General features: G+C 29.5%; 1 protein-coding gene across 1 annotated transcript; it reads right to left on the bottom strand.

Annotated features, from left to right (window-relative positions):
- Positions 1–917: 917 nt before the first annotated feature.
- Positions 918–6198, bottom strand: LOC110646115 (sulfate transporter 1.3). The gene is made up of 14 exons (XM_021799458.2): positions 5666–6198; positions 4990–5350; positions 4843–4891; positions 4539–4746; positions 4232–4406; positions 4023–4088; positions 3827–3940; positions 3627–3743; positions 3385–3511; positions 2694–2980; positions 2409–2599; positions 1668–1753; positions 1505–1581; positions 918–1303 (listed from the first exon to the last, which is right to left on the bottom strand). Exons 2-14 carry the CDS (start codon positions 5332–5334, stop codon positions 1160–1162), a joined length of 1986 nt encoding a protein of 661 aa, XP_021655150.2. The 5' UTR covers positions 5335–5350; positions 5666–6198; the 3' UTR covers positions 918–1159.
- Positions 6199–11615: the final 5417 nt, after the last annotated feature.

Below are 11615 nucleotides of genomic sequence, written 5' to 3'. Positions count from 1 at the left end.
ATTGAAAATTATAAAAACTTTTATGTTTATTACAAATAAACACATTATTTTAATAAAAGAAATTACACATCTTTTTCCTCCTGTTTCTAACTTTTCCTTTTTAATACTTATGAATATATATAGAGAGAGAGGGTGTTAGGTTAGTTTGATGAAAAGTTAGATTATCATTTTTTATGTTTTATTTTATATTTTTATTATATATTTAATTTCTTTAATTTTAATTATAATTAAATTTTAAATTAACCAAATTATTCAATGGATCACTTATTCAAGTTTATACATAAATAGACCTTCAATTTCATAAAATTAATTTTAAATTTATTTTAAATAATATTTTAATTGTTACATTTAAAAATAAACAGTTTTTGATTTCCTAAAAAGTTGAAGAATTAAATTCATTTATCTAAGAAAAATGTTACTTCATTATCAGTGACCAAAAAATTATATTAATTAAAGGTGAGTGATTAAAATATAATAAATATATTAAACACTGAATCCAGATCCACTAGCTAGTTGCTGAGTTGCTGCTGCCATAATCTTATCTTCAACTCCAAAAGTAATTATAAAAAAATAATAATAATAAAGAAAAAAATCAAAGGTGCTTTTTTTTTTTATTCAATAGATATTATTCGAAACCTTTTGCAGATTTCAAAGTCTGAATGAATCTAGCTTCCTTCACGGCCATGTTCACCCCAACAATCATGCTGATGCTGTCCCTCCCTTACCTCTTTCTAAAACTTAAACCGCTAATTCCCAACCAAATTATCTCTTAGTTTTTGCCTTGCATTGCATGATTGAGTAACGAAATTACATATAATTAAGTTTGATTAATATGGGATTTCACTATAATAATTCCAGAGCAAAGTAATTCATTATGATTTATTTTCCATGAAGAGAGAGAGAGAGAGAGAGAGAGATTGAGAGAGAAGATGAAGTAGCATAAAACGCGCTTGTAAGACAAGGAATGTGGAGTCAGGGGAAATGAGCCTTCATATACAAAAAGCTTACTACAGTTGCATTTTTGAAAAAGAAACTTTTTTCCCGTTGACGCTTGCCCCTTTTCCTGTGTTTTGGCCTGGAGCTGGATAATGAACCCCACCATCAACCTACTATATCATACATTAACATTGCAAACGCACCAACCTTATTCTGATTTTTCTCAAACTTCTGTCACCAATTTTGGAGAACATGAAGCGACAGCATCTGCAACTGTAAGGAAGATTTTGTCCTCGCCGATTGTAGTTGCAAAATTGGAAGCATGGAGCTTGTCAATCACCACTGGTCCAGGATTTGCCAGAATAAGCTGCGCAACAGACATTGAGAAACTCCTGGTAAGGCATATGCAACTTGGCTAATCTCAAAGCTTGCTTCCTTTTTTTTTTTTTTTTTTTTTTTGACGATTCTGCATGTGATTATCACTTGTGAAGCATGTGATATACTAGTTTAAGAAACAGATTTCATAAGATGGTTACACTGGTGTAGAAGTTTTTCTTTTTAATTTTACCTGAACATCTCTCTTCTGGAGGCTCTTGTATAACTCTTCCAGGGCATGGATGCCGCTGGTGTCAATATCAGTGACAGCTGCGAAAACATTAGAAAAAATGAGATGGAAACAAACAATCCTAATGTGTGCTTTTCTCGTTCAACAGTATATAAAATCAACTTACGTGACATCTCCACTATCAAAAACTGGATTTTTGGTTGGTATGATGCTTTTAACTGTTCTTCCTCATCCGTCAACCATCTCAATATTCTGCAAGAATTTTTTGTTTTTAGCCATCCCCAAAATTGTTGGAAATCTAGCCGAGCTCCAAAATCCTAGAAATCATTTTTTAAAGCAACACTTATATGAAGATCCTAAATGTTCGAAGGTATTTATTGGAGGTTTTAATTTGAGTTCAAAACTTTCGATATGCTAGGGATAAGGAAACTACTTAATCAGATTAATATTTCAAATTTATTTATCACTGTTAAACAGTAAAAATGGGCATCCCCAATCCACAAGACTCCCTGCTTTACAAGGGTCAGTGGAGGATCATCTGTCCTATGCTGCTTTTCCCCTACTTTATGAAAATAAAATGGCGTTTGATGACTCAAATCTGTGACCTTCCAGTCGCAAAAAAGCAATCTTACCATTGCATCAAAGCATTGTTATGTGATATAAATTATAACTATTAATCCATAAAGACTTCGGATTTTTTTTTTTTTTTTTTTTTTTTTGAGTAGGGGATTGGAGGTCAAAACAAGTCTTCACATAACCTAGAGTTAAGTAGAACTCAAAATAATAGATCCTTAGTATTACAGCTCTGACTAAGAAAACAAACGAACAAACGCCTCTATACAGGTTTTAGGTCCTAGATATGATTGCTTAAACAATACAGATGAATCGATATCGAAGATGTCTTTACCTTTCTTTAATGTAATTGGAATTGGAAAAGTAAATTGCTGAATCAACTCTCACAATCAAAACACCGTGAACCTTGGTTGCTCCTGGATACTGTTGAATGTTTCTGTAAGCATTTGTCCCAGGTAGCTTCCCAAGAATTGCAGTCCGGGGCCTGGTAACTTGTAGGAGAATTTTGGCAAAGGATATTGAGACCTGTCATGGCACGGTGAAAGTATAATATATCCTGGCAAGTGGCAATCATAATTATTAGATATAGGGAATATAAAGCATGCATCCTATGTCTTACCGCAATCAAGAGGCCTATCTCCACAGATGAAAAAACTACACCAAAGAAGGCTCCCATGCAAGCAATGAAATCAAATTTATCTATTTTCCATATCAAAATTGCTGCCTCAAAGTCAACTAGGCCAACAACAGCTGATATAATAATAGCAGCAAGAATGGCGTTTGGGGTATACTTGAAAAGTGGTGTAATAAATTGCAAGGTCAGAAATACAATAAAAGACATAACAATGTTGGAGACTGCAGTTTGGCAGCCAGCCATGTAATTCACAGCTGAACGAGAAAATGAACCTGCAAGTAACAGATAAAACAAAAGGTCAATTTTAAGTATTCCACACTGCTCATAGAATATATCTCCACAGGTTAGGCATAAGAACCTTTCAGTGGTAAACTCAATCCACAGAGGTAGTTAAAGCTACACTTGACAAAACAATTGTTAGGAGCCATTATATGCATTTACTCTGGCTTATGCTTCAAATCATCATTATTAGTTGTATGATCGAAAGTTAAATTTTGTGTTGGGATTTTCTTGGGTATACATGCATTAGTTTTTATGGCTTACTGGAAGAAGGGAAGGTCATTAGTTTGAGTATTTGATGTACAACAATCATGCATTCATTCACTATCATTTACACATTGTCATCATTATTCAGAAGCAGGTAGATTAATAAGATTGATATGTGCATATTTCTCACCTGTTGCCACATAGCAAGAAGTCATTGAACCGACAACATTCATGGTTCCTAGTGCCACCATTTCCTTGTTTCCATCTAGTTGATAGTCCTTCATGGAAGCAAATGTTCTTCCGATTGCTATGGCTTCCTAACAAATCCATTATTGAAACAATAAAAAGATGAAAAAGAAATAGTATAGTTTAAGAATTGATCATAAAATTCTATTGATAAATTAGAGAAGATGGGTTCCAAAGCTATCTCACCGTTAATCCTATCATTCCAGCCACAACACCAATCCTAAAACCTTTCAGAAGAAATTCACCACTGAAATATATTTTCTTCACAGAGGAGGGATTAATTCCTTTTTCTATGTGTTTCACCTTCAGACAACAATAAAACAGTTAGTATCTTACTTATGAAGTTCCTACCATATTCAAAATTATATCCCAAAAGAAATGCTTACAATCTGAACCCCATGCTTATCTGCACGGGTTATGAACACAAAAAAGGTCGACAGAATAACAGATATCAGTGGTGCAATTGCAGGCACCCAGAAGAATTTCTTGTTCTTTTTCCCCTGCACCACAATTAATGTGAGAATTAGGAAATTATATGAAAACATTTATTTTAGGAGAATGTGGCTAAATTTAGAGACTTACAATGTACTTGGCAAATATGAGGAAAGCTAAAAAGCTCACACCAATGACTATAGTCTGCCAGTTCCACTGCAAAAAATTTGTTGCACGGAATTCAGTGTCTTCTTGATTTTGTACAATTCCAATATCGTGGCTCAAAACTTTAAAAGTGAGCACAAGCATAAAAAAAAAAAAAAACCCCTAAAAGAAAAGGAAAATGAGATAGAACTTACTCCATGGTGGGCGGAACCAAACACTGAGTGCAATACAGAAACTATATCAGTTTTCTTCGTAAAATTTTGTATTCCAAAAAGACCCTTAAGCTGCTGTAGTGCAATTGTGATGGCAGCTCCACCCATGAAACCAACAACAGCAGCATGTGATAAGAAGTCAATCAAGAAGCCCAGCCTACCAGATGACCCAACGATTATGATGTTAACAAAGCCAAAATATGAACATGAGAAAAGAAAATCCAGATGGAAAACCCATTAAAGCTTCAATTGCCTATTGAAACTTACATGGGTAAGGGTATTTGATTACCTGAAAACCCCGAGGGTTGCCTGGGTGATTCCTGCAAAAAAGGTGGCTGTGAATGCTAGCCGCCGATATGCTTCTGCATCTTTTTTCGAATCAACTTCATTCTGAAGCAGAGTCCCTAGCAAGAGAGAAACCACGGCTACTGGTCCTATTGCTATATCTCTAGAACTACCCATGAAAGCATATATAAGTGGTGGAACAAAGCTGGAGTCTGACAAACGTTTCAAACAAAAACAACGGTATGTGTAAATGTCAAACACAAGAAATGCCAAGGCAATTCAAGAAGTACAAACTAAGGCAAACTTACACAATCCATACTGGGGATCCAAATTTGCAAGTTTTGCATACCCAATATCCTGTTTTGCCAATAAAAAGAAAGTTCTGAAATAGTTCAAAAGTGGTAGAAGGAATAATATGTTGAGTTTCTTCACTTAAGCAGCCAAAGCAAATCTACCTGAGGAATGCAAAGACTAGCAATGGTCAGTCCAGCAATGATGTCCCCTCGAAATTTAGTGAAATTGTAACTTCTACCCCATTCAAGGATGGGGAAGATGGTTTGCATGCCCAGGATGAACTTTTTCGACCCTGGTTGGTCCTTGAAAGGACGCAGAGGATCATCTGCAAATAATGTCTCTTTCACAGTAGCTTTGAATTCTTTCAAGAAGTTTTGCTTAGGAGGAACTCCAACCTTGTGTATATGTGGCGCGTTTTGAGGTTGACGGCGAGAGGATGACAGGCTTCTAATGTCCATCTCTTTGGTTTCGTGATCCTCGTCAGTTGAATGTACTGTTGAAGACATTGATAGTTGAATTCACCTGTAATGAAGAATTGTTTACAAGGCAACCATCGTCAGAAGGAAGACAATTCTGATTCTAAGCATGCAGAGAAAAAAAAAAAAAAAAAAGCAAAGGCCTTGTATGCTGCACCAAACCATGTTAAAGATTGCCCTTTTAGTCTGTCTTTCTTTTGTTTCATATTTTGTTAACATACAAAATCAACCCTATAAAGCTATGTTCACTGAAAATTCTACCCATAGAAAAGCTCATTTTTCATGGAATTCTGGAAAAGAAAAGGCAACTGAATTAAGGGAACAACATGGAGTAGTCATAGGTAAAGAAAGTGAAGCTAACCACAACAAAATGAAGGAAGCTACTGGAAAGAGGAGGCTAGGCAACAAGTGTAGGAAGATGCAAAGCTTTCTTGATCATGAAATGGTGCATAGCGGCTCCTGCTTATATAAGTTATGAAAGGATTACAGGTCAAACCTTCCTAGTTGAAAGGTGGGGGGGTGGGGGGGAGAGGAATTATCATGAATTAGTAAGGTATGAATCTAGATCTCTCTTACATGTCACATACATGACACAAAACAAAGTGAACTTAAATTTTTTTAAGATTGGACCGACTAGAGCGTGGGTTATTCTACACATAAAGATTGAGGTCAGCAGGCGATCATCTCCTCCATAGTTGTGGTGGTTATAGATGAGGGGAAAAAAATTGCAGGAGAAGGTGTTGACTCGGGGGCACAGGTGGCAGTAGCTATGAAACTCAAAGTGGCATTTATATATAATTTCTTTTTCCTGTATACTTTTTTTTTTTCCCTCATGCCATCAAAAGCTCATAGACAATGTAAATGGAGGTTGAATTGATGCTAGTTGCCTATATATTCAGTCAGAAAAGTGAAAAAACTAAAAACGAAAGCCCAGTTCATCACAACCAGCCATCAAAAGTAGCATTATTCTTTTTGATAATTCGAACTGGAGTTTTGGGTAAGAAATTAATTCGGTGTAATGTCTTCATCAAAGGTCATGCAAAGTTTTGTTGGGTTGATATTGCACCCGCTAGAACTGATTTGGTTTGCTTGTGACCTCTATATCTATGATTTATTCGCATCAAAAGTTAATTAAGATGAAAAAGAACAAAGCAAATAACAAAAAGGCTTTAGCATCACTTCCTTCTTGTACAATATTCATATTCAAAAGAAAACAACTGATGTTCATATATATGCAGAGCATCATAAATTATTTTGCAGCAGTTGGCACTGGAATTTTAATCATTATTTTAGTCAAAAAGAAAATGACATAAAAAGGATAAGCATCCAAATCCTTTCACGCTACAAGTAAAGCCAAAAAAAAAATTTAAAAAAAATGCTATACTCCAAGAGGAAATAAAAATTCAAATTTTTAAAATGAATTTAAAGAATCTAGCTATTATGCCCTTCTGAAAATGTTGAAGGCCAACTTGACTAATTCAAAGCAGTCCCTTCATAACATTAAAACTATGTTTAATAAGTTGTAATATAATATAATATAATATAATTATTTTTTATTAAATTAATTATATTATATTATTGTTTAATAATATCTCTAATTCGCTGCTCTATATGCACTTAGCCTTTATTTGAAAAGAAAATTTTTAAAGTAACAGACTTGAATTTGTGTTTGATTCGATGGAAGATTAAAAATTTACCTATATTTTTCAATCTATAGGTTTTTTTTTAAAATACTTTTAAAAAAATTTTTCTTCTTTCTAAATATTAAAAAGATACAAAAATTTAAAAACCATAAAAAAACTCAACCTTAAAAAATTTTACTTTATAAAATCTTATTTCACTCTGACCCTTTTCAAAAGAAGTGTTACTTTGAACTCACATTGTTCTATCAAGAAAATTAATAGGATGAGGGTGAGCAACTTTCACCACATTCCTTTCATTTACAGGCATGAAAACAATGTAATAATCAAAACCAGAATTCAAATGTTTCTTTTCATCTAAGCATATGGGTATCTGTCAAATTGCAAGTCTTTTATTGGGGGAATAAAGTCTCCATATCTCACCCCTATCTTCATGCACTTCTCATGAAAGCCGTTGATAGTGGACAACAGGATTACCCTCTCACACCAAAAAGATCTTCCCTCGTCAAAACCTGGCACTCAATCTCTGTACAAAATAGAAAGCGTTAAAAAAGAATAAATGACATGAAATTAAAACCCAAAAACAGGAGAAATTCTATAATATAATTTCTTAAACCATCACTTACGCCACACTTGATGGTCCTTACGTTTCCAAATATCCATAATCATCATTGATGAATATATAAATGAACCTATCCTTCAAATAATAGAAATCCAAATGCCGTCCAGATTCATTGAAATTTCCTACGCCTCTAAAAAAGGAAAACTCAAAGAAAAAAAGAAAAAAATTGTGTGTCTGCTCTGTTTGATTGCCCAGGGAAGGAAAAAAGAAAAAAAAAAAAAGCATTGGCTCTCCACCAAACAAAGAAACTCCAGCATTAAAAATAAAAAATTTGATCTCTACTTTATGGCGTCGCATCTCGAATGTAAGTTTGGTGTTGCAGAATGATGAGTGTGTGAGTGTGCTGTTGAGGAAATTAGGTTGATTGTAATTTTCGCAAATGCCCTGGATGCGGGGAAGTGAATCACGTGGCACTGTGGCAATGAAAAGTCAAAGTCAATGTGACTAATTGTGGAGTGGAATTTCGCGGGGTTTTTTAGGTCGGGTTTAGTGGACCCCACGTGGAGTGACATGGTTTCACACGATGGCGTCAAAATTGAACTTGGCCGTATCTTTGGTCAGGTTCAAGGTTCCTCTGGCAGAGGTTTTTTTTCAATTTTGGATGGCGAGTAAGGGTTTATTTGTCTTTGTCGATATAACTGCAAATTTTATTTATTAAAACACTAAAATAATAAAATATTTTTTAAATTATTTTTAATAATTAATAATAATATTTTAAAAAATAATAATTTTAGTCCCTCAATTAAGTTAAATTTTACTTACATTGAAATGTATATACACCCGACTAATCAATAAATATTATTTTAATTAAAATTATAATAAATTCTATGCATAAATATATGATAGTAATTTTTTTATTGATTGAGTATACAAATAACTTAATGTAGGTAAGAATTTTCTTTTAATGGCTTAGGATATGTAAAAAATTAGTAATTTTTTAAAAAATTAAAAATCAATTTTTATGAGAGATAAAATATAGAGTTTTATATTTATATGTATTGTACGTTGTTTATACTAACTATATATAATATTATGATAATATGTTGATTTTTAATAGTCATTAAATTAAATTTTTTATTGCACTATAATAAATATTAAATTAGCAACAAAAATTTTATAGCAACATTAATTTTACTATCTAAAAATCTAATATATATAAGTAACATAAATAATTATCATTAATGGTACACAAAAAGATGTGACAATAATTATTGTTATCCTTAAAAATTTTTTACAACAATAATCATTGTTGTCAATAAATATTTTTAGAAAAACCATAATTTTATTATAAAATATTAATGACTATAATTTTATAACAGCAAAATATAATAATTTATATATTATTGTAATAAATTTATGGAGTCAAATTTGACTATAAAAATCGTTACAGTTAAATCTAACATTTCTTATAGAATTGTCATAATATTGAATTATCATGACTGCATTTTATTATAATTAAAATTAATTTAAAAGTGTCATAAATAAGTGAAATTAATAAAAATATATTACTTTACTCAATTAAAATATTATAAATTATAAAATAGTATGAGAATATGATCAATATTTTGATTTTATAAATTAAAATTTATTATTTAAAAAAATTTGTCAAAATAATTTTATTTTTTAAATTATTTTTAATATAAATATAAGTATTATAATCTATCTAGAGTGGATATTGTAAGCTAAATTTTTTTTTTTATTTCTTGACTTTATCGTGTTAAGAATTTTATAATTAATAATTTATTATCCTTATTTTAATTAAAATATACTAATTTTTAATAATTAATCAAATTTCATCCATTATTAAAATTTTTTTTTAAACTTATAAAAAAATTTAATCATTCATTAATTGACATAATATAAAATAATTATGTATTTCTTTTATGAATTCCATGATTCCTCTCTTTCCTCTTATATAAACTAAATAGATAAAAAAAAAATATGTATACATATAATTACCATTTTTCTTCTACCATAGGAAAAAAAAAAGTTTAATCGCAATGTTACTGCCAAGAAAACGTGGCCACTCAACTCCTCTAGCTAAGTTTAATATTGTTAAATTGAAGAACTAAATTTAATTAAAAATTAAAAAATTATTAGTTTTAAATTTTTTATTATAATATAGTAATTTTAACTAATTAAATTTTATTATTCATTATATATATATATATTGATTTTTTAAAATTTTGTTAAAGTTTGAAAAATATTTTTTTATTATTAAAAATAATAATTTTTATAATAAAATAAAATGTGATTTTTATATTAAAATTAAATAATTGTTTAAAAAAATATTCATTTGTAAAAATAAGAATTATCATATTATTATAAAACATATAAATAATAACAGATATTAAAAATTTTTAAATTTTAAAAAATAAGTTTTAAAATATATTTATAATTAGTTATTTTTAATTATGAAATATATGAATAATTCTAATTTTAAATTATTTTTTTATTATTAACAGATTAAAATGTTTTCATTTTTTTTTTATTTTGCCTAAAACTAAAAAATTTGAATTTTCTTAAAAATAAAAAATAGAAAAAATATATTTTTCATAATTAAATAGACCCATAGATTATATTAAGAAAATGGATCGGGTCTAATCACCTCAAAAACTAATTTAAGGAAAGAAGAGTGTCCAAAACCATGTAAGAGGCACATTAGCCCTATCTCAAATCAATATGAAATTCTATAATATTCAATTTTTGTATTTTATTTTCTAGAAACAAGTGAGATTACCCTGTGAAAACTGAGAATTTTTTAAATTCTGATATTACATTATGGTATTATTTATGATTAATTTTTTCCTATTGAGATTTTATAAAATATTATAAAATAATTTTATCAAAGAAATAATTGATTGGAGAAATAATTTTATATGATATTGAATTATATTTCAATTGTAAAGAATGATTTTCATTATTTTTATAAATAAGTAATAACAATCTAGTCTTTTGCTTCTTTTCAATTTACATATGTGTGTGATATTATTTATTTGATTATGCATGGATGGGAACTGAGAATATATATGTGATTATAAAATTAATATATTCAAACAAATAATTAAAAAAAAAATCTTTGAATATAAAATTAAGAAAGGAACCTTCTCCATTTTTATTTGGGATGATTTTATTTTTTAAATTAAGTTGACATATTATTATTATTATTTTCTAAGAAATGTTGACTTTATGATAAATTGATAATGAGAATGTGGAAGTCAATGAAATGGTTGTGTAAGGACATATCTGCTTGCCCAATTGCCTTCATCATGGACGCCTATCTTGTTCAATATTAATGAAACTAGTTGGCCTACCAAACATAATAGCATATTCAATATAATAACTCCCTTCATTAGATAATAATAATAATAGGTTATTGACTAAATAAATTCAAAGATTTAGGTTGGTTGCTTATTTTATTTAAATCTTTAATTTTAAATAATTTAATCTTAATTTTTAAAATTAAAAAAAAAATTAAAATTAAAATTTTAATTTGAGAATTTTAACTTTGTCACGTGAGATGCCAAATGACTTGATAAGTTACAATTTTATTTTATTCTTTTCATTTGATTTATTTCTCTCTTTTCCCATGAAAAATTAAAGACATTAATTTTATTCACAATGAAAAACTTAAAAAATAAATCAGAAAAAGGTTGAGAAGAGTATATGAACAAGACCAAGAAAATGGTTAGAGATAGAAATTGGGAAATCGGTTGCTGGTTAAGGAAATAGGTTGTTGGTTAGGAGAAAATGGATAATGTTTTTATTTTCTTTTACTGGAAAGAGGGATGAGTCAATTAAAGAACAAAAAATTATGACTTATTAAATCATCTGATATCTCATGTGACACAATTTAGAATCCTCAATTAAGAATTTACTAATTAGATATTTTTTTTTTTAATTTTAAAAAAATATGATTAAATTATTTAAAATTAAAAAATATGAATAAAATGAGTAATCAATGTAAAAATTTTTAAATTTGGACGAAATTTAATAAAAGAATAAAAACAATAAGGTAAGGAACAAATTTAAAGGCTATTTAGTGATGG

The sequence above is a fragment of the Hevea brasiliensis genome, chromosome 16, assembly GCF_030052815.1.
Source record: "Hevea brasiliensis isolate MT/VB/25A 57/8 chromosome 16, ASM3005281v1, whole genome shotgun sequence".
NCBI classification, from domain to species: Eukaryota; Viridiplantae; Streptophyta; class Magnoliopsida; order Malpighiales; family Euphorbiaceae; genus Hevea; species Hevea brasiliensis.
The sequence above is the reverse complement of the archived record's forward strand: the minus strand, read 5'-3'. Positions and strand labels throughout refer to the sequence as shown.

Coding starts and splice junctions, on each gene's coding strand:
- LOC110646115 (XM_021799458.2), bottom strand. CDS start 5,334: ATGTCTTCAACAGTACATTCAACTGACGAGGATCACGAAACCAAAGAG. Junction 4,892..4,989: donor CTAGTCTTTGCATTCCTCAG/GTAGATTTGCTT, acceptor TTGGCAAAACAG/GATATTGGGTATGCAAAACT. Junction 4,747..4,842: donor GGATCCCCAGTATGGATTGT/GTAAGTTTGCCT, acceptor AACGTTTGTCAG/ACTCCAGCTTTGTTCCACCA.